General features: G+C 43.7%; 1 protein-coding gene across 1 annotated transcript in view; it reads right to left on the bottom strand.

Moving 5' to 3' along the window:
• Nucleotides 1-767: 767 nt before the first annotated feature.
• adgrg2a (adhesion G protein-coupled receptor G2a) overlaps nt 768-27,622 on the bottom strand; it is a gene marked incomplete at both ends in the record, with an annotated part of 46,907 nt that continues 20,052 nt past the window's right edge. Inside the window, 19 exons of the mRNA XM_083631888.1 lie at nt 768-874; nt 979-1,098; nt 1,240-1,341; nt 4,767-5,053; nt 5,548-5,647; nt 6,105-6,373; nt 9,976-10,100; nt 10,874-10,977; nt 11,072-11,117; nt 12,172-12,294; nt 12,753-12,917; nt 13,277-13,433; nt 13,637-13,773; nt 22,586-22,686; nt 22,879-22,986; nt 24,925-25,038; nt 25,669-25,835; nt 26,683-26,797; nt 26,910-27,069. Of these exons, the coding sequence (XP_083488014.1) occupies nt 768-874; nt 979-1,098; nt 1,240-1,341; nt 4,767-5,053; nt 5,548-5,647; nt 6,105-6,373; nt 9,976-10,100; nt 10,874-10,977; nt 11,072-11,117; nt 12,172-12,294; nt 12,753-12,917; nt 13,277-13,433; nt 13,637-13,773; nt 22,586-22,686; nt 22,879-22,986; nt 24,925-25,038; nt 25,669-25,835; nt 26,683-26,797; nt 26,910-27,069 (2,607 nt within the window). The remainder of the gene's footprint in view (nt 875-978; nt 1,099-1,239; nt 1,342-4,766; nt 5,054-5,547; nt 5,648-6,104; nt 6,374-9,975; nt 10,101-10,873; nt 10,978-11,071; nt 11,118-12,171; nt 12,295-12,752; nt 12,918-13,276; nt 13,434-13,636; nt 13,774-22,585; nt 22,687-22,878; nt 22,987-24,924; nt 25,039-25,668; nt 25,836-26,682; nt 26,798-26,909; nt 27,070-27,622) is intronic.

Raw genomic sequence — 27,622 nt, 5'->3', positions numbered from 1 at the left:
CAGTAGTTCCACTGTATCAATGTATGAAAGACAATGGCGCCTCAGTCAGCCTTTATCCAGCTTCTTCTCACCATCTTCATTACCCCCAAGGGGGTAGCTCCCTTCGTGCAAAGTGAAGCCAATGCACAAGTAACTTAAACCTGCATTCTTTCTAATGCCAAGCTCCACTGGCTGCAAAAAGAAGTCCGATTGTATGACCCTACTTCTCACTTGATTTATGACCTGAATATAAACACTTTCCTAGTGAGTTCATGGTCTCAATCGCTATTATCAAGTCTTCTTCAATACAGCATGATGTTGATGTTATGGTCCCATTTTGAGTAAAATAGACGATAAAGCAGTTTTGGGGCGTGAGGTCATCTGTCCAGTGATTGCACAGCTTGCTGATCGTGGACCAATAGCAGGCGGTGATGCAGCCCTTCTCGTCACAAGATGGCCACGGTGAAAATGCAAAACTCAAGGCCTCAAAACGGGACTCCACAAACCAATGGGTGATGTCACGGTAGCTATGTCCATATTTATTATACGGTCTGTGATTACGCCTTAAACCCTTCTCCGTCTTCTGGGACAGGGAGGATTACTTCCTGTCTTGTTATCTTGGTGTTTCCTCTAACGGACCAGCCTCTTGAAATGCTCTGAACATCTACCCTCATTCCACGTTGTGGTTTGATCTGTGAGGAGATCAGTAATCCCCAACCATCCTCTCAGCTCTTTCACGGTATATCAGTTTACTGTCTTTGCAAATGAACACCGACTGTCTGCTGTTGTCAAGCCAGGTCTTGCAGCAGGGCTGTGTTGCGTCTGTGGAGCTCGTTGAGGACGACGTCGCTGTTGGAACCAGCGTCCGAGATTCCGCTGTCCCCAAACACAGAACCTGCAGTGGAGAGACACGGCGAGAGATTCATCAGCTGATACAAATTGCGGAAATGATCTCTGTGTCCAATACTGTATGTCAAGATTTACAGCTCATTAATGTACCGCTGCTATTGGTTCCCTCGCTGATGACGGAGGCGCTTCGAGAGGCAGGGTTGAGTGCTGAGCTGGTTGCCGTGTAGACTGACGGCTTCTTAGGGTTCTGGGTCGCGGTCCGACTCCATTCTGCAGAATAGTGTGCATATATACTAAATATACTATATTCTTCGCCAGATTAATCAATTGGTTTGCTCATATGAATCAAATTGCTGTATTCTGCCTTTTTATTAGACTAATCTACAACAGCAATATAGGGAGAGTGCCCACCTGAGTTTTCAGCCAATCGCAGACGCCCACAGCAGAGGTAAGTCCTCCACTGCCTGCGGACGTTGTCCTTCACAGCACAGTGGAACACAAAGATGAAAAAACCTGGAGAAGGGAGACAGACAAAACAATATAAAGGAAAGAAGCTGATTTTGGTAGTTAATTTGTTTGTCTTCATGTAGTGTAGCCTGGGTGAACCCAGCCTTCAAAACACACTATGTCTGTAACATAAGTTTCTACGTGACTGACAGTACATGGAGCTCACGTGGAGGCTGGGTTTACCCGGGCTATAGTATGTGACGTGTGTATTGGGTTTCGGCACAATATGCTGCCGATACCCAGTATTTTGTGCTATTCTGTATATTTGACCATTTTCATGTCCAACAGGATCCAGGTACAAGGTTTAATTGTTTAACCGAGAAGTTGATAGTTTACAGCAGGGGTACTCAACTTGCTTTGCCCGGGGGCCACTTTCGTGAAATGATAGAAGGCCAGGGGCCAGTTAATAAACAAACAATATACATTTTTCTGTAGCGGATTGTAGGTGTCAGACAGAGTTTAGTCTGACAATGTTGTGCAGCACACCGGATAGTTACTTAGGTTAAGTTTATTTTTTATTTTTTTATTTAACCTTTATTTAACCAGATAAGACATTTGAGATACAAGATCTCTTTTGCGAATGTGTTCTGGCCAAGAAGGCAGCAATTACAAGCCAGGTTACAATCAACATAAATTATATAATATAATACATATATATATACATATAAAGGAAACATAAAAACAGGGCTATAGAGCTGAAACATTTCAAAAAAGCAAGGACAACCAAGTGCATCATAAAATACCACATCCAAGGGTAATAAATAACACAGGATCAAGAACATAAAAACATATGGCCTAAAAACAAAATTTACAGGTCAAAAAGGGCAAAGTAAAACTAGACATTACTGCAGGAGCAGCTTGAAGTAAGAACTTCAGATAGAGCATGTTTAAAACTGGACAGAGAAATGGAAGAGACCAGTTTTAAACGGGACTGCAGGTCGTTCCACGACCAGGGACCAAAGTAGGAGAGATTCTTTTTTCCAGATTCTGTTCGCATAATTGGCACTTTGAATTTCAACCAGCTATTTGATCTTAAGTTATGGGAGTTGTTTATCGCAACAAACGTAGAGCAGATATACTGTATGAGGGTAGTCTGCCCAGGATGGCCTTGTATATGAACATACCAATGACGCATTCTGCGCAGGGCAAGGGAGGACCATCCAACCAGGTCGTACAAGGTGCAATGATGAGTCCTGTAACCTGAGTTTGTGATATATCTCAGAGCGGCATGGTAGAGGGGGTCCAGTTTAGACAAGGAAGTAGGGCTAGAAAGACTGTAAACAACATCACCATAGTCTAGCTGAGACATAAAAAGGCTTTCCACCAGGCGTTTACGGGCAGACAAGGAGAAACAGGCTTTAAGCCTATACAAGAAACTGAGCGTAAATTTAAGCTTCTTAGACAAAGTGGAAATATGCAATGTAAAGTTAAGGTGATTATCAAACCAGAAGCCTAGGTATTTATAAGACTCAATGAACTCAATGGGTGCACCATTAAGTGTACATAGAGGAGGCGAGGAGGGCACAGTGTTACCATGTGCGAACAGCATGGCTTTGGATTTGCTCGCATTTAGAAGAAGTTTAGAGTCAATTAAGGCATGTGGGAGGATGGAGAAATCGGCTTGGAGGTTATTTACTGCAGTCTCGAGAGAAGACTTACATACATAAGTGCCTGGGTAGCGAGCAGACGGCGGTATTTGACAATTTAGCATCTAAATCATAGATTATTGATAGATATTCCATATTCCAGACTGAAATGCTATAACATAAGTGTGAGTATTGGCCAGGATTTTTTTTTGCAATTCCATCGCGGGCCACACAGGGGGCGCCCGCGGGCCGCCAGTTGAGTATCACTGGTTTACAGGGTGGCCTCTGACACAGCATTTAAAACAATGGTTCTCAACTGTGTCCTTTGGGACTGTACTGGTGTCTTTCTGTCCTACCAGGTAGCTAATTACATTCACTTGACAGTCTAGGTCTACAGTCAATCAATGCTTATTAGACTACAGTGAAAAGCAGCAGTATTTGGGGTCCTGGGGACCACAAAAATTGGAACCACTGATTAAAACCATGGTGCACTAAACCTCTCAGTTGAAAGCCATGCTAATAGCAACTCCTTGTGGCATGGTGAGGAAGGTTTACAGTAATGACAAACTCATTGAGGAAACATTATATCCTCACCTCCATATTTGGTGGGGGATGACATTAACAAGCTTAGCCTGATATCCAGTATATTGGCCTAACACTCATATAAGTATCAATGTAAATGTATATATTTTTAGACATGAGTATGTGAATGAACATACTGTATATATGATCATTTCTATTTTCATTTGGGGGCGGTAGGCTACCTGAAGTGTTTGTAAACCAAATACTTGAGTTGCTTAACATCATTTAAAAAGTAGAATAAAATGATTCTTGTTTTATGCTATCACAGTGAAGGAATCCCATTTTCCAAAAGGTGGATATCTCATTTTGGAACTCTTCACAGAATAGTGTGGTGTGGTCTGAATAGTGTGGTGTGGTCTGAATAGTGTGGTGTGGTCTGAATAGTGTGGTGTGGTCTGAATAGTGTGGTGTGGTCAGAATAGTGTGGTGTCGTCAGAATAGTGTGATGTCGTCAGAATAGTGTGGTGTGGTCAGAATAGTGTGGTGTCGTCAGAATAGTGTGGTGTGGTCTGAATAGTGTGGTGTGGTCTGAATAGTGTGGTGTGGTCTGAATAGTGTGGTGTGGTCTGAATAGTGTGGTGTGGTCTGAATAGTGTGGTGTCGTCAGAATAGTGTGGTGTGGTCAGAATAGTGTGGTGTGGTCAGAATAGTGTGGTGTGGTCAGAATAGTGTGGTGTGGTCAGAATAGTGTGGTGTGGTCAGAATAGTGTGGTGTGGTCTGAATAGTGTGGTGTGGTCTGAATAGTGTGGTGTGGTCAGAATAGTGTGGTGTGGTCAGAATAGTGTGGTGTGGTCAGAATAGTGTGGTGTGGTCTGAATAGTGTGGTGTGGTCAGAATAGTGTGGTGTGGTCAGAATAGTGTGGTGTGGTCTGGGAGAACCTGTCACATGTCGCTGTTACACATTGTTGGCAATGAGTCAAAGTAGGTCGAAAATGAGTTTTACAGGTATTTTGAGTGATTTGGTTACTTTCATCTCCATAGCACATCATTTTATGGTTTTGATGGAATGCCACCCTAGAAAATGGAGCTTTGTGGAATGTTTAAATACATTTTTCTCACAGTTTACTTTTAGACACATAACATACCGGTATTCGAATACTCATGACTTTTGAGCTGAGAGAGCTATCTCAGTCATTCAAAAAGTTATTTATAGGGTAGAGTTTCTAATTTATGGAAATGTCAAAAAAATGAAAATGTCAAATTTTCACCATCTGAAGGGTTTTTGCAGGGCACCACATGCATGCCCTGAACACACATCTGACCTTGCAGAGAGTTGAATATGGAGAAGAGGTAGATGAATGGCAGGTAGAGCGGTCCCCAGGCGAACAGAGCGAAGCCCCAGGTGAGTCCCAGTAGGATGAGCAAGCCGGCGATGCTGCGCAAGTCGCTTAGCAGGCCCCTGTGAGGGGACTGGTTCTGAGGGTTCTGCCTCTTGATCCGGGCCAGCTGGACCAGCACCACGATGAAGACAAGCAGGGTCAGCGCAAAGATCAGGACGAAGTAGGCCACCACCCCCACATAGAAGGCTAGGTCATTACGCAGCCAACAGCTACAGGGTGACAGAGACACAGAGGCAGGTACTATCGTTAATGCTTGAAAGCATAATAATAATAATAATAATAATAAATGTTTGAATTATACCATTTTAGTATTTAAAGATGATGAAAGCTGATATTTTGTTCCAAAAATTCCATTGCCGCTTTTACAGACATTTTCATGTAGCTTTAGAATCTCCGTATTGTCAGTGGAGTGGACCACATGACTGGCCAATATCCAACATTTAATAAAAGATCAATATTGGCTCGATATGTCACCAGACCAATATAACTAATAAACACTACACCATACATTTTTAAGATGGGTGGCCCTAGTGGCCCCACTGACCCTGTGGAGGTGTTGGTTATATACAGATCTGCATAACAAGCATTCAGCTATAAGGGAAAGGCTACCACGCTACACTACAAGCTCCATTACAGCCTGCAACAAGCATCAATCAATCAGCATTTACATACAAAGTTATGATTCTAGAGTGTGGTAACTTACAAGTCATTAGAACTGCCGTTTGTGTTTTTCCCATAGGTTACCAGACCATAGTTGTTTTTGTCCACTGATATGACAACAATCACCACAATGAGAGGAAGACCTGCAAACACCAGGCTGATCATCAGCAGAAGCAAGTCTTTGAATACCCATTTTAAACATGTATACATTTACAGCATGTAGTAGATGTCTTCTTCTTTTTTTTGGGGTGGGGGGGGTATGAAAACGTCATTTTGGAACTTTTTTCAATCTTTTTTCATTCCCCCCCCCCATCAATTTGGAATTTGTAAAGTTACAACTTTACTTACTTATTACATGGACATTTACATGGACTCCACTATATGTCACTTTAAATATCTTTTACTTTTGCACTTAATAATTTATGATTTGAAGATTGTTTTTCTGTCTGCTCCATACTTTGCTATTGCTGTGATCACTGCGCTGCATACTGTACAAAAACAAATTCCTCGTTTGTATGTTTACTCACTATGGCTATTAAAATAATCTTGAATCTTGAAATCACTGGATAGGTTCCCATTATTTGCAGTGAAGGTACTCACCCCAGCCCAGCAGTGAGAACTTGAGCATGTATCGACTGAGGTAGGGGGTGAACACGCGGATGATGCTCAGGTACATGTGGAGTGCCTCAAGCCCCGCCCAGGTGAACGATGTCAACAGGAAGTAGTGCAGGAAGAAGGCAGTACTGATGCACAGGCCGGGGGAGGGGTAGAGCGCCAACCAGCCGTCCAATAGGAACAGCAGGTTGAGGAGGAAGAGGGACAGGCAGAGCTGCACCAGGATCTTAGAGGGAATATCCCGAAGCAATTTTCTGCAATGATAGATTTGGTGAAATAATTGCTTATGTTATGTATTCATTTAATTGTTGATGAGCTCCCACTCCAGCCTAAAAGAAAATCATTCTAGGTTTCAGTGGAGAGTTTTGGTGCCTTGTGGTCTAAATGCTATAAGACTAAAAACATCAGTCTGGGTTTCAGCCCCCCAAAACCCATATGGGTTGAACGGCCCTAATAGAAATCATCACAGGTTTATACATCATCATCACAACTACTTGGGCTGTGATACAATAGGGCACAATGGTAGCACTCTCGCCTCACAGCAAGAAGGTCCTGGGTTCGATTCCCACCTGGGACGCTGTTGGTACTGGGGGGGTATGTCTTCCCTACTCTCTCCCCAGACTAAAATAGAGAGCCAAAGTGAAATATCACTTCCTCCTTTCTCCCTGTACCAGCACTGGAAAAAATATGAATGGCAGTGGACGGAGAATAACGTTAATTTTTTTATCCCGTTTGAATTGTGCCACAGGGTGCCAACGTTAATTTTGTCAATTTAAAATATAACTTTGCATGTAAACAAAGTTGCAGTTTGTCGTCAAACTGAAATGTAGGGGTTAGTTTAGTATAAAAACGACATAGCTCGTGGCATGTCGCCGGTCTTCAGCTTTGCCGGTAGAGAAAGTGATGTCACATAGGCGACAGTGTATGTAGTCTTTCTGATTTATAACTTATAGTGCAACAGTTTGGCGACAAACTGCGACTTTCTTGACATGCAAAGTTATGTTTTAAATTTACAAAATTACCGTTGTATGTAATGTTGTATTTTTTCAGCGCTTGGTACAGGAAGAAAAGCAGGAAGTGACGTTCACTTTGCCTCTCTATATTACGTTGAATCGCTGCGCTCCACATACTACCGTAAATTCCGGACTATAAGACGCACCGGTCTATAAGCCGCAGCACCAAAATTGACTATTTTTTTCTTCTATAAGCCGCACCGGACTATAAACCGCGGGTGTTTTGATGTTTAATTACCATATGAAAGGGTTCGTGCACAGAGAGGAATGTCGGGAAAGAGATCGCTGTTTGGGGAAGCTCCCATTTATTCAACAAAACAAGCATTACGGTAGGGTAGGCTATAGGCTATAAGAAGCTCCCATTTATTAACATTTCAACAAAATAAATACCGTAGCTATAAAAAATAAAACAATAATAATAATAATAAAACAATCCTCAAAAGGATAAAGTGCTGTAAAAACAATCAAACAATTCTCAAAAGGTTAAGGTGCAGTAAATAACTGGAAAACAAAAAACAATCCTCAAAAGGATAAGGTGCTGCCAACAAAACCAGGTACCGTAATCCTTCTCTTCATCTTTTAGGTGAAGGTGCAGCAAACGGCTGTAAACAGAGTCAAAGTAAAGTCACTAATCCTCGTCTTCCTCGTCTTCCTCTTCTTCCTCCGTACTGAAACCAGCAAAGTCCTCAACTTCAGTGTCGGAAACGAACAGGTTCAGGGTGGCTTCGTCAACCACTCCTCTCTCTCCTTCGTTGTCGCTCTCAAAACCAACGAACTCCTCTTCGTCACTGTCGGAATCGAACAGCCTCTGAAGGCCCTCAGCTGTGGCGGCGTCCTCCTCTTCGTCACGCAGCAGTCCAGCCTTTCGGAACCCGTTGGTGATCGTGGATGTCTTAACACTCCTCCACGCTGTCAGGACCCACTGGCAAACTTGTGCGAAGGTTGCTTTCCTCATGCGCCCTGTTTTTGTGAATGACTTGTCACCGCTCGTCATCCACGTCTCCCACTCAATGCGCAGCGCCACTTTAAATGCGCGATTGACACTGATGTCGAGTGGCTGGAGATGTTTGGTCGTGCCCCCAGGTATCACAGCTGGAATGCTGTTTGTGGTCTTGATGGCTGCTTTGACCGAATCGGTGATATGAGCCCTCATGCTGTCCAGGACGAGCAACGCTTTCTTTTGGTGAAAGAATCCTCCAGGGTGCTGGACGTAGCACTGAGACAACCACTCCTTCATGACACTTTCCATCATCCACCCTTTCTTGTTGACTCTGACGCAGATACCACTGGGCATTTTCTCTTTCGGCATCGTAATCCGCTTGAAAATCACCATTGGCGGCAGCTTTGCTCCAGATGCTGTGCAGCCTAGAACACACGTGAAATTGGTTCTCTCGTGACCTGTGGTTCTCAACGTGATCGACGATTCACCTTTCTTGTTCACAGTGCGAGTGAGTGGCAGGTCGAACGTCAAGGGCACTTCATCCATGTTTATGATCTGCTCCGGTTCGATGGAATAATCCTTGATCTTCCTTTGTGTGTATTCGCCGAAGTTTGCGATTTTCTCCTGGTAGTCGGGAGGGAGTTGTTGGCACACAGTCGTCCGCGCCCTGACAGACAGTCCCTTTCGTCTCATGAAACGAAAGCACCAAGATGGCCCACCTCTGAAATGTTCAATTTTCATCTCGGTGGCTACTGTTTTTGCCTTCAGTCGGATCTGCACCGTGGAAACGCCTCGGCCGTCTGCTCGCTGGGTCAACACCCAGTCCTCAAGGGAATCTTCAAGCTCCGGCCATCTGCTTTTGTGGCCTCTGAAGGACTTTTTTGTTTTCTTACACTGAGACAGTTCCTCCTGCTGCTTTTTCCAACGTCTCACCATCGATTCATTGATGCCCAGAGTACGCGCGGCTGCTCTATTTCCCTCTTTTAGTGCGAGTTCGACTGCTTTCAGCTTGAATGCTGCGTCGTGTGAATTTCTGCGTACCTTCCCCATGGTAAGTGAGAGAGAGACTGCTCGTCTTGTTGTGATTCCGGGCTGATGAACTTTGCTTACCGTAATTACCATATGTAAGGGTTCACGCACAGAGGGGATTGTTGGCTGTTTGAGGAAGCTCCCATTTACCGTATTACCGTAACATTTCAACAAAACAACATAACACAACACCTTTGTTTATTTCGACAGTGCACACAGTGTCCGCGGTGTGGTGAAAAGAGGGCAACAGAGGAAATTAAAACAGAAGTGGATTTATAGGTAGAAAGAGTGCTAAAAAAGAGAGATTTTATTTGTATTTGAATTTTTTTTTCTGAAAAAATCCATAGATAAGACGCACCGTTATATAAGCCGCAGGGGCCAAAAAACGGGAAAAAAGCCGCGGCTTATAGTCCGGAATTTACGGTACATAAATGAGTCTGTGCCACTTCACAGCCACAGCTGCTATTTGAGGGCGGATCTAGAGGGTTTGAAATTGAATGAGTGACAGGTCATAGCACCAATGAGAGAGTGGTTTGAAAAATGGGCTGCACCTCCCCTGCCGTCACTGATCGCAAAGTCGTTACTGCTTGGTGAATGGTGAATCCACCACTCACCAATCACTGGCCAAGATTCCGTCCTCAGCTTGGTGAGAGGAGTGTCCACTGCTCCTGGCTGGAGCAGCATTGATTGGGTGAAAAGGTAGAAGACACAATTTGCGGCCACCATGGACCTCTTTAAAAATAATATTGCAAGTCTTGCATCGCACTAAATATATCTAAATTCAAGGACAAACATTCTCTTAAAGGTGCTACGTGAATCATTTTTAAACATCAATGCATCATTGCCAAAATAATTGAAATAGATAGATACTTACTGGAAGCAAACGTATGTGAATAAGGTGACGGCAAGAAAAATAGCAGAGATTCCACAGCCAATATATGTGATGAAGGTGAGGATGAGAGCGTGCCGAGGGTTGGTTCCTTCTCCTCTGGACACATCCTGGATTAATAAGGTAGACAGACAGAAGGACAGACAGACAGAGACACACGCGTGCACACACACACACACACGCACACACACACACACACACACACACACACACACAAAATATATTATTATAATAATGTTATTTTTTATGAAAATATGGAGAAGTTGCACACTCCAGTATGATCCCATGATGTTGTTTGACACTGTCTTAATCTTCTCCATGGTCAGGTTACACACGCACGCGCACGCACACACACACACACACACACACACACACACATGCACATGCAAGCACATACATGGGCGTCATTGGGCATTGGGGGGCTATATAGCCTTGAATGTTTTATGTATAGCCCCAGATCTAAAAAGAAAATAAAATAAAAATAGCCCCGGTCCACAGATCTATTCATCTGTGATTCATGCTTTAAAACCCTCAGAAATAACATGAAATATGACATAGTTGATCAGAAATGCAACAATTTGTTTCCTCTCTGTGTGCAAGTAACCTATATAGAAGGAAGAGACATCACTCTCATCACAACATTAAAATGTTGCTTTTGGGCTAGACTTTGTGGACAGTTGTATTGAAGTGAATGGGGCAGGGACGGAAAGTCCCACTATAAGCCATCATACAGTATCTGTGTGGTTTCACCTTTGATTGAAAAATGCTTCCACAGATTGCAAAATTCGAATGTGATGTGAGTGACGTCTTCCCCAATGTCTTTAGACCCTAGAAACGCCCATGTGCACACGTACACATGTGACACATGCACACGCACACTGACCAGCAGTATTGCAAAGGAGGTGAGGTGGTTGCAGCTGCAGCTTGTATTGTCCTGTGTGGCGTTGAGAAGGAAGCAGCCGGCAGGGTTCCAGCCTCCTCCTCCACCTGAGCGTCAGAGACACAAACAGAAAGTCAAACAAACAAACAGGAAGTCAAAACCTGAGTTTATTTGGCACTCATCCAGCTGGACTGTACGCACCATTTAGACTGAAGTCCCAAAAGGCACAGGAGGCCACATAGTTTGCCTGCGGACAGCAGGGAAAGAGGAAGTGCAGGTGAGGAGAGGAAGTGTCACAGAGGAACTTTGCTACCACACGGAACTTTCAGGAAAAACTTTGCATGAATTTTCATGACTGAACACATTTCATAAGTGTTAGGGGAATACACAACAAAACCAATATTTTCAATAAAGAAATCCCCTTTCCGATATTATTATAGGGGTTTTACTATGGCTTTACAATTGTATGATCGCTTGTAAGAGATATATATATTTTTAAATAATGTATATTGACTGTAGACTAGTACACAGGGTTTTTCTCAGTGTGTTCTTTTGTGCTCTGTTTTTCTTGTCAGTCAATTCACTTTTACTTTTCTGACACCACATTTCCCTATTGCTTGCCTGGCTATTATGTTTAAGCATTACTTGTGCACAGCTATTTCTCAAATGGAAACATAATAACCATAAAGCATAGCAGCTGGGATGTGTGTTTTTTTTGCGTCAACCAAGGAGGGTATGTTGTCTGTCTGTCTGTCGGCAGGATTAAGGAAAGATTACTGAGCCGATTGTCATGCAACTTGGTGGAAGGGTGTAACATAGGCCAAGGAAGAACCCATACAATTTTGGCGTGGATCGTGGATCGGATTCGGGTCAAGGAAGGGGGGCGGGGCTAGGGAAAAGGGGCCGTAGCTCAGGATAGGAAGGTCGTAGAGAGTCGGGGTTCGATGGGGGGGTAGGGGGAGTGGCTTGGTCTATCTGGATGGTGGGAGGGGGGGTAGGGGGAGTGGCTAGGTCTATCTGGATGGTGGGAGGGGGGGTAGGGGGAGTGGCTAGGTCTATCTGGATGGTGGGAGGGGGGGTAGGGGGAGTGGCTAGGTCTATCTGGATGGTGGGAGGGGGGCGTATTCCGGAAAGGGGCGGGGCTAGGGAAAAGGGGCCATTGCTCAGGATAGGAAGGTTGTAGAGAGTCGGGTTCGAGAGTGGCTGGGGGGGATGTGAGTGGGTCAGGGTTATTGGCCTTGGTGGAGGTCTGCGCTCTCCGAGTGAACTTCTAGTTCACTAATGTGCACACATACACTCACAGGTAGAGGGTTGCTGTTCTGGATGGTAAACTGAATGTTCTCCCTCAGGTTGCTAATCGACAGGTTGGCCACACTGGAGCCCAGGACTGAACTGACCATGGTTTGGTTGTCTAATGCTGCATCCTGCAAGAAAGGGGGACAGAGGAGTGTGTTGCTCTATGTACATTTAAACAGTAAGGAGTTGGAGCACACTTACTGATGTAAATAATACTTTATATGTTAAATAAACAACAACAAAAATGTCAGGGTGAAGGGATCCCCCCACTATGTTTATGCTTGACTGTAACATAATGTAGCATTCAATACCAGTACATCATTATATATCCTTAATAATCCTTTAATAAGAATGCAAAGCCACAGCTATACTATTTATGTGCGATCGCGCTGAATTTTTCAGGAAGTGTAAAGAGCACCCCTGCGGGTGACCTAACTGAGCGGGATTTTTGAATTTGGTAATTAGGGCAGAATAAACTCTGTGAATGAGCGCTGCGCAAATTAATGTCCGAACTTGCGATGCTGTGCAATGGCTGTGCAGCCCGATATACTGCACGGGTCTTCTGCTAGTTCAGTGAGCATGGTACCTGGAAGAGGGAGGTGGTGGTGTAGAAGGTGAACTGCACCCGGCTGGCCTGGCGTTGCTCCTCTGGACTCAGGCCCTCAATGAGAGAGGAGGGCAGGAACACAGAGGCCAGAGGAGACTGGGAGCTCCTCCTGGACCGGTACCAAGACCTGGCCACGACATAGAGCTGGGACACACACACACACACACACACACACACACACACACACACACACACACACACAATGCTTAACGAGATAACTTTTTTGCACACATAATTTATGCTGAAACCCAATCGTTCAGCATAAATAAAAAATAAAGCATTAAGCTTACCTAAGCTAACCTTTCTTATTCAGCATTAATTAACCCTAATGCTTGTTAAGCATTAGGGTTAATTAATGTACCCTTATTGTAAAGAATTACCTTTGAATTTTGGGAACAGGTCTAGAGTGGCTGTTGAGTTCAGATTTTGATGTCATTTGGTTTCCTTTACTCTTTTTTTTTATTTTGTTATCTTCACATAAACTATATCTGGATCTGGGCTACCTGAAGGTCAGCAGTGCTGAAGATGTCGATGGAGGCTGCTGGGAAGTTGGTCCCATCCACTGTCCTGACTGCCAGAAGCAGGGAATTAGATGTCAGGACCTCACTCTCATCCTCCACAACCAGCTTAAAGGCCAGATCATCCACCGCTCGAATCAGCCTGTCAGCAGGAGGGGAGAGAAACACGGCTAAATCAACTGTCATCAAGCTCAAAGACTTCCACTTTCAGCAGGCTGTCGTTGCCATTATGGCAAGTATGGAAATGGCATGCAATAGGATAGGATAGTTCCGCCACTCTTGTTGTTGTTGTTGTTGTTGATATCAAATGTATTTTGGTGTGTGTGTATATGTGCTGTACTGTACCTATTAGCAGATGCAGCGAGGGCCAGTGCATCCCCCTCCATCAGATTGCTGATGATATTGATGGCCGTCTGTCCCACAGACTGAGAGACTGTAGGGCCCTCTAGCAGCTTCTCCAAGCTCCCCACCACCTGCTCCACCTACAACATCCATACAAACATAAATTACGTTTCCTTCCGAAATTAGATATCAACCAGTCAACTTTGTTAATGCACTATTTTAATGGACAGTAGGCTACATACTCTATGTCCTTGACTGACAAAATTATACCACTTTTGCTGACAGCATCATTCAGATTTTAGAGAAAGTTAATGAAGTGTCATGCTACCTTTTTGCAAAATGGTGAAACATCTAATGAAAAATACAAGGGTTTAATTCCAACAAGCTATACATCCAAGTTGATTAAATAATTATTACTTGAAGTCAATCTTTCATAAATATAAGATTGAATTGATTTCTGAACTGAAGCAGTGGTGTGTCCAGGCTATTTTGACTGGGGTGGCTGAGTTGGGGCACAAACTCAAGAAAGGGTGGCACTGAGTGCAGCATTTAGAAAGGATGTAGACAGGTCCCTAATCAGAAACCTGAATTTCGAGTCAGAATTCTGACTTTAAACTCTGATGGGGACTATCCTCACATAACAATCCACAAGAGTCTCACCTTTCCAGTCATACCCAATTTCTGCAATTCAAAGATTGTTTATGGATGCCAGTATGTAGAAATATTCAAATAGAATAGGTGAAAATAACACATTTATACTGAATAACATTTCAATTTAATATAACAGTTAAATTTAATTTGGATCATTACTATTGTATATTTATTGCCTATATTATCTCTTATTACTTTGACTAGTATTATCTTTTTTTTTTTTTTTTGATCTTATTACTTATTTTATTACTTATCTTTTATTATTGTATTGGGGCAGTGGTGGCCCAATGGTTAGAGAAGCGAGCTTGTGACCGGAAGGTCGTCAGTTCAATCCCCGGGACTGGCAGGATAAATCTGGGTGGGGAAAGTGAAAAGGCAGTGCTTGCCCCCCCCTCATTACCACCACTGAAGTGCCCCTGAGCAAGACCCTTAACCCCAACCGCTCCAGTGGAGCTGCTCAGTGGCCAGCAGATCAGGCTGTGGTTGTACTGGTCAGCTTCCAGGTGTGAAAGTCTGTGTGAATGTAGTCTCGCTGGCCAGCCTCCTCTCCCTTCTGTCCGAGGAGTCTGGCGCTGCAGGTCTCCATAGTGGGATTGCGATGGGCGGCGCTTAGCGGCAATGCCCTTGGAAAATAGTTTAAAACAATCCAACTTGCCATTTTCAGCGTGTAGCAATGAGCTAGCGTGTAGGTTTCCGCCGTTAGCTTACTAGCTAGTTAGCGTTGTTGTTTTCACTGAGGCGGCAGCCCAGCAAGCAAAATTACGTCATGATAACGTGATGATGTCTTTCAGTGACGTCCAGGATGTGGCCAAATCACAGCCGGTTTGGGGATGATTTAGACGTCTACGCGGGAACGTCAAGCTGATGTCGAAATATGACCGTTACCATGAATGGGCATGTTCAGTTATTCTGCTATGTACACAGTGTATATTCAGCAGCTTTATACATAAAGCTATAATTATGTCCAGATTAACAATTTATGCTACATTTTCCAAAAAATATAATACGACACTGTGTGAGATTTAAACTCGGAATCGGGACGGCTATTCTACCACTACGCTATACGCTATCTGTCCGCTAAAATTATCTGCTGTACGTTGGAGTAATATAGCCTACCGTTTCAAAACATGGACCCCTTGTTCTTTTTATACCAGTATAACATCCATGGAGTCGGGACAGTTTTAATAAAAACGAAAGCTAATTTAATTCAAACCTTAATCTCGAAGAATCATTGAGGGTTCCCTCCAAATGTACCACCAGCCTATACGAGGGATCAGCCGAGCAGCATTTTGGTAAACAAACCGCATCACTGGGTGGCAACGGCAATAGAACCCTATGGAGCCCAAGTGGAGCGAGGCATGAGTGTCTGCTCTAGCCGTCTAACTCTGTTTATATAAAAAAAAACTGTGACAGTTCACACAACTTTAACACGACATGCATATATTATACATCAAACTCTTGAGCTACTTCTGCTCTCACTCAGAATGTCAAAATATAGGCGATGTGATGTATAGTTTTTGAGATATTAACGTTTGTTTGGCACAATAAAGAAAGGAAGATCCTGGAGCACTCAATTCACTGGAAAGTGATTTTAATAAGGTGCAGTGACTAACGTTTCGACGCACAGCGTCTTCATCAGAGTCAAACCGTTTGTTTGGCACAACTCATACTATGGTGGCAAATGACGTCACGCTGATTCGTCCTATAACGTTTGTTTACCCAGTGCTCCTGCACACGCAGGCTATACGAGACACGAATATAGCCTATACCGTAGGGTTATGGCAGAAACTTGTTTTATATTTAAAACGTTGGCGTCAAGTCTTTGTGGATTGGACATCACAGTGTAACCGTCTACAATCTGTGTAAGAAGAACCCCGAAACACATTGCAGACAATTGCAGGATTCCCCCGCAATTCATCTCCTCGTAGTCCCACCTCCACGAATAAACAGTTTGTTAATCAGCGCAGATTGTCAGAGTTTTGAGTATACCAGATGTCTCTGTCCACACACCGATTTGTTTTAATCACTCTTTTATAGCTCCATGGTTGGACAGAGACTACCATGTCTGGAGTGAAAAGGGGCTGATCTCCATCAGAGACCTATACATAGATGGTCATTTCGCATCCTTTGAACTTCTGAAGGGGAAATTTGAGTTGCCCAACACACATTGGTTCAGATACCTACAAGTTAGACATTATGTTCAATCCAAGATTCGTGGTTTTGAAGTTCTCCCAATTATGAACATGCTTTTTTATGTTTTGCTGAGCCCCCCTCACTCCAAGCATATTGTTTCTAGACGTGTGTACCTGTTTGATGGTTGTATCAGGGCCTCCACTGAGAGGATTAGAGAGGCATGGCAGGAGGAACTTGGTGTTGAGTTGTCTGAAATTATTTGGGACAGGATTCTGTCTGTGGTCCAACTTTGTTCAATTAACAGCAGACACCAGCTGATTCAATTTAAAGTCACTCATCGACTTCACTATTCCAAGTCTAGATTACACAGGATCTACCCTTCTGTCTCACCACTATGTGATAGGTGTCAGGTGTTAGAGGGCACACTGTCACACGCTTTTTGGTTTTGTTCTTCACTATCCGGATTCTGGGCCAAAATATTTGACTGGTACTCTAAGGCCTATAAAATAGCCCTCCAACTGGAGGCGGAACTTGCCATCTTCGGCTGTTCTGAATCTTCTCTACTCCTCCCTACGGCTGTGCAGCAATCTCTGACGCAGGAGATGACTGTCGCCAAGAGACTCATTCTAAAGGAGTGGAAGTCCCACTCTCCACCATCTTTTCATTTGTGGTTGACGGACATGGTTTCGGTTGTGCACATGGAGAGACTCAGGTACAAGAGGGCAAACTCACTTGGGAAGTTCTCAACTATTTGGGACCCGTTCCTGGCCTACTTTGACGAGGTTAGAAATGAGTGACTCGTCCAGCTACTCTAATGGACTCCTTAATTTTTTATTATTATATATTTTTTTTACAAGCACCTAAGCACCTTACACGTCTGGTAGCACTGTGTTGTAATGTCGGCATGTGTTTTTTTTTTTTTTTTTATGTGTATTTGAGTTTGTTTCACTTTTGTTCTGAAAATTGAAAAAAAAAATATTGAAAAAAAAAAAGAATCAGCGCAGATTGTCCACATGCAAGTGCTGATCACTCGGATTTTGGATAAATAAATAGCCCAGGCTGAGAAATACATGATTGATTGCAACCATTTAGTTATCATCATGGATATTTCAGTGGTGACTGGTGAGTGAAATTAGTTGGATAGTGATTATACAGTGATAATCTGGGCCAGATCTGACTCATCGTGATATGACTTGAGCTGGCCCCGATTGGGCTCTCTCAATTCGTCGGGTCCGTCCTTGCTTGCTGGGAGGGCACTATTTACAGCGACACACAGGGAGGAGGGAGCGGAAGCCGCTCTGATTGACATGGTCGGAGCCAATGACAGAGTTTGTAATAAGCCGGGAGCGGACATCCGGCTGCCACCGAAACAGTCGCTCGAATGGGAGAGCAGCTGTAGAGCAGGGGAGGGTTTATCCCAGTTATGGAGACCAGCGGCGCCAGACTCCTCGGACGGAAGGGAGAGGAGGCTGGCCAGCGAGACTAGTGTGAATGTGAACAGGGCGCTCCTGAAAAAGAGAGCATTGCTCTCAGTGAATCTCCCCCTGTATAAATAAATGTTACTTTTTTTTTTTTTTGAATTTGAATTAACCTTATTTTAGGTGTGCATCATTCTCAAAATTATTCTTATTATGCATAATATGCATAAGAATAATTTTAATTAATTTTATTATTATGTTTTTGTCAATCGCTTGTAAAGCAATTTGAAATGCATGTGATTTGTTTGAAAGGTGCTACAGCATGCGCGTAGCCACTGGCGCACCCAAAAAAATGGGGTAAAAAAAGTGTTTTGTTTTGTCTGCAAAACACATGTCAACGCTGTCATGCACTGTGTCCAACTGTCCGCTGCCCTATGTGCCCCGGAGCATCATGGGAAACTAGTTAAGCTGTCGTCCACGTAAAGTAAACAAATGCACGCACAGCAGCAGCAGCAGCAGCAGCAGCGCCAAATCAGGAAGACATGAAACAAAGCTCGCTTTTAAGCTTTTTCGGCAAAGGCAAGAAACGACGAGGAAGAAGATGACTCGTCGTCACCCTCCCCCTCAACAAGTGCGGATTGTAGTGCGCCGTTCCCGCACCTGTATTGGTGGTGTACAGTGGAGAACAGACAGACGATGATGAAGAAGATGATGCAGCCGACACAATGACGTTAACAGCGGGGAACGCAGCCAACAACACACCGGAGGTTTGTGGCCAGAGGACACTGACGCTACAGATCTCTCTGCAGTAGACGAACATGCCAACCAAATTTGCGTTCTTTCCCGACTAGAACACTCATTGGCAAAAGTAGTTGAGACTTTTTTGAGATACTAAACAAAGTGGTTTTACATGTTGCCAAAAAATACAATTTAATTGACTGCTTCTACCTGCTAATAATGAGTGTGAAAAGGAGCAAACAACACACAAATATTCCTCTAAATCTGGTTTGAAAAGACCCATTTTTTTTTTAAATGGTTCGCCCCCTGGCACACCCTGGCTTTCTGTGGCACACCCAATGAGCCGCGTCTGGCTACGCTACTGTGCTACAGTATATAAACACTATATAAACACATTGACACTTTTGACCTGTTACAACATGTCTCTGGGCCCACTCACAATCGAGGCCATACCCTAGACTTATTTATCACCAAGGGCTTTGAGTCATCGTTTCTTTCAGCTAGTGATGTTGCTCTGTCCGACCATCTCTGTATCTTTCTTGAACTCAAGGTCACCCCTATCGCTCTTACTCGGTCAAAAACCATCAAAAAGCGTCACATCAACGAGAGCACTAGCACACGGTTCATGGAGGCTTTCTCGCTGGCCCCTTCCCTCTCCTCAGCCTCTGTCAATGATCTCCTAGATAACTTCAATTCTAAAACCCTAAAGGCTATTGATGCTGTAGCTCCCATTAGATCTAAACTAATCTCCGGTAAGAAAAAAGCACCATGGAGAAACGCTCCCTCTGTAAATAACAAAAAAAGAGATTGTAGGAAAGCCGAGCGCAAATGGCGGAAAACTAAACTTCACATCGATTATGACATCTATAAAAATAGTCTTCACTCCTACAACCAGGAACTAAAAAATTCCAGAAAATTCTTCTTCTCCGACATTATCAGCAAAAACACCAATGACGCTCGCACTCTTTTTGCCACTGTTGACAGGCTGACAAACCCCCCCCCACAAATTGCCCCTGATCTTCTATCCAATGTCAAATGCAATGAATTTGCGACCTTCTTTAGGGATAAAATTATAAATATCAGACTATTTCCACATCAAGAACAAATGTGGCTCCGCCGCACCCACAGAATAGGTGCTTAATTAACATGACTCAGTTCAATGTCATTGACCACAAGAAACTAGAAGAAACGATACGAGGCCTTAAATCCTCATCGTGTTGCCTAGACACCCTGCCAACAAGCTTTCTAAAAAATGTCTACAGTTGCCTGGCGACCGACATACTGAAGATAATTAATACCTCTCTTCTTACAGGCATTTTTCCAAAATCTCTAAAAACTGCAGTTGTTAAGCCCTTGCTAAAGAAGCGTAGCCTCGACCCCTCTATAATCAGCAATTACAGACCAATATCAAATCTTCCCTTTATTAGCAAAATACTCGAAAAAACTGTCTACCAACAACTCAATACCTTTCTATCCTCCAATGATCTCCTAGATCCCTTCCAATCAGGCTTCCGACCCCATCATAGCACCGAAACTACGCTTATCAGAGTTATAAATGACATCCGAATGAACACTGATTCAGGTAAAATCTCAATCTTAATGTTACTAGACCTCAGCGCTGCCTTTGATACGGTTGACCACGAAATTCTATTGGACAGACTGGAAAACTGGGTCGGGCTTTCCGGCACGGTCCTAGAGTGGTTCAGATCTTATCTGCAAGACAGGAACTACTTTGTCTCCATTGGGAACTACACATCTGACCAAACCAAAATGACATGTGGGGTACCCCAAGGATCAATTTTAGGTCCTGTCCTGTTTAACCTTTATATGCTCTCTCTGGGCCTAATTATGCAAAAAAACAAAATAGCTTATCATAGCTATGCAGATGACACCCAACTCTACATAGCCCTCTCATCGGATGACTATGCCCCCATAGAGACACTGTGTCAGTGCCTTGCGCAAATTAATGATTGGATGTGCCAGAATTTTCTCCAACTTAATAAAGACAAAACAGAGATAATTGTCTTCGGCAAAAAAGAAGATAGGCTCAAAGTTACTGCTCACCTCGAATCCCTATCTTTGAAGCCAAAGGACCAGGTAAAAAATCTTGGCATTATTATTGACTCTGATCTAAATTTCAACTCCCACATCAAGCTTATAAGAAAATCTGCCTTCTATCATCTAAAAAATATAGCAAGGATTAGAGGCTACATGTCCAAACAAGATCTTGAAAAACTAATTCATGCTTTCATTTCTAGCAGGCTAGACTACTGCAACAGTCTTTTCAATGGTCTTCCCAAAAAAGCTATTAAACAACTACAGCTCATTCAGAATGCGGCTGCTAGAGTTCTAACAAGAACCAAGAAAGCTGAACACATTACACCAGTTCTCAAATCCCTGCATTGGCTGCCAGTAAATCTTAGAATAGACTTTAAAATTCTGCTAATAGTTTACAAATCTCTCAACGGGTCAGGCCCACACTACATCTCTGAAATGCTTCTACACTATGAACCATCCAGATCCCTGAGATCTTCAGGCACTGGTCTACTAATTGTCCCGAGGACCAAATCAAAACATGGTGAAGCCGCGTTCTCCCACTATGCCTCTCATAACTGGAACAAACTCCCTGAACACATTAGATCTGCCCCTACTCTGCCTATTTTTAAATCCAAGCTAAAGACCTTTATGTTTACTCTTGCTTTTAACTGCTACTAAACTACTGCCTCTCTCGGCCTGTAATTTAAAAAAAGATTCCTGTACATTTCCAACAAATGGACTGTACATGTAATAATAATACTGAAGAGTGCCTTGTAACTTATTTAAAACAGAAATAATGTTTCATGTTTGTTAATTTGAGTATATATTTTAACTAAAACTGTCGGCTGTGTTTTTTATGTGTTTTTTATATGTGCATTGCTTTGCTGCTTGTTTTTTCGATTATTTTTTTGTAAAGCACCTTGAATTGCCTTGTGTATGAAAGGTGCTATATAAATAAAATTTGACTTGACTTGACTTGATAAATAAAGATGATTGATATATAAAGTTTGATTGATTGATTTATACTGCATGCAAAATCGGGCACACCTCGGCATTCCGAAATGTCGGCACTCCGAAATACCGGCATTCCGACAATATTGACGGAATGGAGATCTGTCTCGCCATTGCGAAATAACCCTAACCCTAACCCTAACCCGGGGGACCGGCTGGAGCTAAACTCTCCCAGCCCCCACGTCTAAACCTAACCTCCCCCAGCCCCTTATCCTAAACCTAACCTCTCCCACCCCCCACGCCTAAACCTAACCTCCCCCAGAACCTAACCTCTCCCACCCCTGTAGGCTAAATAACTCAAGATGCTATGTCGCAATGGCGAAACATTTTTTGGAGATAAAAAGGGCCGCCTCTCCGAAAGCATAGAAGTCAATGATCGGAATGCCGACACTTTGGAATGGCGAGATGACCCCTGCAAAATCTGTATGGGATTAGCATAAAGTGGGGATGCCTGTAAACTTGTGGCTACCCATTGAACCCATTCTCATTCAGATATGAGGTGAGAGGTCAAGGGACTCCTTTGAAAATTACCACGGCAGTTCTTCCCTTGCCAAAACTTAGCCTAAATTTACTTTACTTTATTGTCATTTGCCATAAATTTGGAGTGTTGTTTAGCCCCCTTCCCGACAAGCTAGTATGCCATGGTTGGTACCAATGGGTACCTTAGGAGCCCGCTACTACAGCCTCCGAAAGACAGTAATGTCGGACGCAGATCCTAATGCCCTCAGGATTTTGACACCCTATCTCATTGGCCACCCCAGGTGCCACCCCTGGCCATCCCCTAAACACGCCAGTGAGGTAAATTTATTTTGACCGCAGAACAGGTCATAACTTCAATGAGCTTTCCAAAAATTATGTGATGCTTTTCTGCTAATACCCCCCCTTCCCCCCCCCCCACATATCTCAATTTGGAATGAAACTCTTCAAATAGAGAGAGCAGAAATAAATAGATCAACAGCTTCACCTGGGAGGCGTTGAGCTTCGAAGCATCCTGCGTTTGATCCAGTAGTTCTGCTGCTGCTTCCTCCTCTCGCTCCTGGCTATTTTTGGTCGTCTCTTGGGCCACTTGGGAAGTATTATCAGCATTATGTAAGATAAATTAAATAGGTGTATGCTATACACATGCTGTACTATAGGAAGACAGGGTGAAGTTGTTGGTGAGGAGTATAGACTTCAGTGAGTCTTCAGTAAGTCAGATTTTCACAGAGATATAGTCACATTATATATTAAAAAAACAAACATACATACAGTACATACCGGTTGTTGTGGTGTTGGTGGTGGTCGGTGTGTCAGTTTGGAATGGTGTAGTTTCTCCAGCAGGCAAGAAAACCTCAGTAGTGGTGCTCTTGGTCTGACTGGTCTGGCCTGCAAGTGGACCAGGTATGGTTCTAGTGGGTTTAGCTGTGGCGGCCATGGTTGCAGCTGCAGCTGTAGGCTCTAGAGAATTGTTAGCTGGCGCTCCTGTTGTTAAATTGAAGCCAGGTCCTTTGGTTGTTTGGTTGACATGAGGGTTTACATTGTTAGCAGCTGAGTAGACGAGGGCGGGTTCTGTAGTTGTGTTGCTGGAGACAGGAGCCATACTGTTTGCAGGGGTAGCTGTTGGTTCTGTAGTTGTGTTGCTGGAGACAGGAGCCATACTGTTTGCAGGGGTAGCTGTGGGTTCTCTAGTTGTGTTGCTGGAGACAGGAGCCATACTGTTTGCAGGGGTAGCTGTGGGTTCTCTAGTTGTGTTGCTAGAGACAGGAGCCATACTGTTTGCAGGGGTAGCTGTTGGTTCTGTAGTTGTGTTGCTGGAGACAGGAGCCATACTGTTTGCAGGGGTAGCTGTGGGTTCTCTAGTTGTGTTGCTGGAGACAGGAGCCATACTGTTTGCAGGGGTAGCTGTGGGTTCTGCAGTTGTGTTGCTAGAGACAGGAGCCATACTGTTTGCAGGGGTAGCTGTTGGTTCTGCAGTTGTGTTGCTAGAGACAGGAGCCATACTGTTTGCAGGGGTAGCTGTTGGTTCTGCAGTTGTGTTGCTAGAGACAGGAGCCATACTGTTTGCAGGGGTAGCTGTGGGTTCTCTAGTTGTGTTGCTGGAGACAGGAGCCATACTGTTTGCAGGGGTAGCTGTGGGTTCTGCAGTTGTGTTGCTAGAGACAGGAGCCATACTGTTTGCACGGGTAGCTGTGGGTTCTGCAGTTGTGTTGCTAGAGACAGGAGCCATACTGTTTGCAGGGGTAGCTGTGGGTTCTCTAGTTGTGTTGCTAGAGACAGGAGCCATACTGTTTGCAGGGGTAGCTGTTGGTTCTGCAGTTGTGTTGCTAGAGACAGGAGCCATACTGTTTGCAGGGGTAGCTGTGGGTTCTCTAGTTGTGTTGCTGGAGACAGGAGCCATACTGTATGCAGGGGTAGCTGTGGGTTCTCTAGTTGTGTTGCTGGAGACAGGAGCCATACTGTTTGCAGGGGCAGCTGTGGTTGAGTTGGTGTCATTTCGGGTAGTTGGTGTTATGACGTTGTATGGCACGCTCACTGTGCTGTAATTTGTTGTCTGGTTGTTCGCTCGTATATCACGTGGGGCTATTGTGGTTATATTAACAGTTGTGTTGCCTGCAGTGGAAATTGCATTGCCCAGAGTTGAGTTATCAGGTGATACCGTGGTATTATATAGTGTTTCATTGCCTGGTGTAGCAGTAACAGTTGTGTTTTGTTGTGTTTGCCCGGTGGTTGCTGTGGTTACGTTGTCTGGCATTGTGTTGTTTAGAGATAAGGTAGTTATTTGCAGTGTTTTATTAGCTGACAGAGTTGTAAGGTTCAGTAGAGTTTGGTGATCGGCAGCAGTGGTTACATTGTCTGGCGATAAGGTAGTTATGTGTAGTGTGGAGTTAGTGGTTACATTGTTTGATGTGTTGTTAAGAAGAGATAATGTAGTTGCATTCACTGTTGTGTTAACTGGAGGAGTTACATTCAGGAAAGCAGCAGTGGTTACATTGTCTGTTGTTGTGTAGCTGGGAGATGTTGTAGTTGTGTTTATTATTGCATTACCTGCTGTAACTGTGTGGTTTTGCAGTGTGCCATTGTCAGTGGCAGTGGTTTCATCATACACAGTTGTGTAATTAGGAGTCAGTGTGGTTGTGTTAAGTGTTGTGTCACTTGGAGTAACCGTGGTGTTCTGTGATGTCCGGTTGTCAGCAGGAGGGAGGGAAGGAGTTGTTGTGTTGAATAGTGCTAACTTGACAGGGTTTATCATAGTAAATGATGTTGTGTTATTAGTTGTGCTGTGAAGTTGTGTACTAGGGGTGGATGTCGACAATGTTGGCATACCAGAGGTGGTTGTGTTGGGTGCTGTTGTACTCTCAGAGACAGTCACATGGGGGCCAACGGTTGTTTTGCCCATGGAATCTGTCATGTTGTCTATTGTTGGCACACTGGGAGAAACTGTTGAGACAAAGGATGTTGTGTTATCAAATCTAGGTGTTGTTTTTGGTGGTGTTGTAGCACCTGTGCTAGTTGCATTATTAACTGCTCCACTGTCAGCCGCTAATGTGCTATGCTGCGTTGCATTCGTCTGTTCTGTATATGCTGGCCATGCTGTAGTGTTGGGATGTGTTGAGTTCGATTCCCAATTTTTATTCAGCATGTCTGTGGCATTCAGTTGTGTACTGGGTTGAATGGCAGTTGTGTTGTGCTGGGTTGTGTTCGTTCTTGCCGAGTTTTTTGTGTTTAATGGAACCGCTGTCGTGTATGCGTCTGCGGTGATATTGGGCAAAGTCGTATTTAGCAAGAAAGTAGGAAACGGTGTTGTATTTACAGTGTTATTTGTCCTTAGTGATATTGTAGGTAGTGTTGCGTTAAATGTGGCATTGTAGTGAGTGGCATTTTGAGTTGTATCTGTCGTATTGGAATACAATGTTGTAAGCAGTGGAGTTGCTGTAGTCATTGCATTTTGTGTGCTTGCTTGCAGGACAGGTGGCGCTGTTGAGGTTTTTGTACTATTGAGTTGAGCGGTTGCGTTAGGCTGAGCAACTGTTCCTTCCGATGTGTTTTTCAGTTGAGTTGCTGCATAACTTTCAGCGGTTGTGCTGGCTGAAGATGGAGGCGTGGCCTCAGACGCTGTAGTGGTGTTGTTATTGGACAGAGTGGAGGGCTGCAGTGTGCTGGGATTGGTCGGGAGAGGCTCAGGCGGGTCCTGACAGCTGTCAGTCAGCAGCACAGCAAACGTCTCATTGCCATCGCTAGGGAAGGAACAGAGAAATTGCAAAAATATTGTAGGCTACAGGCATTGTTCATATTATTCATTATTATTTAGTATAAACAAAAACAGTACCCACTGAAAACCCAGAGCCTGTCCATATCACATCTAGATATCTACATGACTCAGATAACACTGCCAATAGCAAAACGTGTAAAAATTCCAGAGAACCCGAGAAATTGCAGTGGTAAACTTTGTGCAATTCAACCAATAAGATCACAGCTTTCACGTATCTCGAGGACTGTCCGTCCGATCGACTTCTGTATGTATAGAAGAAAACTTCTGTATGACTGTCCTTCGCGTATCTCGAGAACCGTCAGATCGACTTCAAACTTGGGGAGTGCACTTGGGGGGACCTGACTGAATGCAGTGTGGGGGGGGAGAGCGCCCACGGGGTGATGCATGGGGGGAATGGGCATTGCACTATTAGGTATTAATGGAGTCAGCAGTGCAAGTCTTCTTTTTATCCGCAAATGTTTATATTTATTGGTTAATGTTTTATTTTAAAACACTTTGTAACTTTGTTGAAGGTTTTTTTTCTCTTTTCCTACAATTTCAACATGTTTTCTGAAGTGAAAATCATGTATAAATATTTGTAGTAATTAACTCCCTTGTGCTCCTGTAACACCTTCACTATATATATACTGTATATATATATATATATATATATATATTATATATATATATACATATATATAATATACAGTATACCTGCTCTGACTGGCTGGTGGTACTAGAGGGTCCGCCCCTCTCCAGAAAATGAAGATGATTGGACGACTCCAGTGAGGTCAGCTTTATGACACAACTTGACAAAGTTTTACTATCCTCACCACTTTGGCGTGTGATCAGGCTGGCAGATCTCAGAGTGTAGCAGGTTACTGGCCACCCAGGTCAGGTTGGACGCCAACAGATCATTGGCAGGCAAACCAGGAGCACCACACACCACTGAGGACAGATAGTGATATACAGTATATAGATCATATCTGTGTAAGCATCACAGATATTACATAATGACCACAGCACCAGTCCACTCATCAACTCAAACACACAGACTAACCCATGCGAGTAAGTGGCTCATCGCTTGTGATGCCACTACTGTTGTCCATGTGTTGTTGTAGCACGTTAGCAAGGGAGCAAACATCCACCGGTCCAGACATCTCCAGTATCACCGTGCAGCTGTACAACCTGCAGGCCAGAGGCAGAGTGAAGAGCACCGGCTGAAGATTAAAAGGAATATTCACATTCCACACTCTTAGATATCATGAATCTGTGATGTTCGATGCATCCCGGGAGTTATTTTGTGAAGGTGTGTGTGTGGCAATTAACTTTTTTGGTGAACCCACTTTCCCTAAAGCTGCTTCATCCACTTATACAGTACTCATCTAGAGTCTTTCCTGAACTCCAAGAAAAAGAGTGTGAAGTGTGTTGGTTATCCATGTGTAGGTGAAGAGTGATAGCAGTGGCAGATGAAGTACCTGAAAGCCACACTTGAGTAAGAGTACAGATATCTAACCAGAAAATGACTTTGGTAGAAGTTAAAGTCACCTATTAGAATATTACCTGGATAAAGGCCTTACAGTATATCTGATATTTACTGTAGTTAACTATTGAAAGTAATTTTCTGATATTAAATCCTATAATGAGAAGCGTCTGAGTGAGTGAGTAGAATTATTTTCGGCCACAGCTATGCCATTTTATGTGCGATCACGCTGAATCTTTCAGGATGTGTAAAGAGCACCTCTGTGGGTGACCTAACAGAGCTGGATTTTT

Source organism: Poromitra crassiceps (genome assembly GCF_964638095.1).
Source record: "Poromitra crassiceps genome assembly, chromosome: 2".
Lineage (NCBI taxonomy): Eukaryota > Metazoa > Chordata > Actinopteri > Beryciformes > Melamphaidae > Poromitra > Poromitra crassiceps.
Note: the sequence above shows the minus strand (reverse complement) of the source record. Positions and strands in the feature narration are given on the sequence as shown.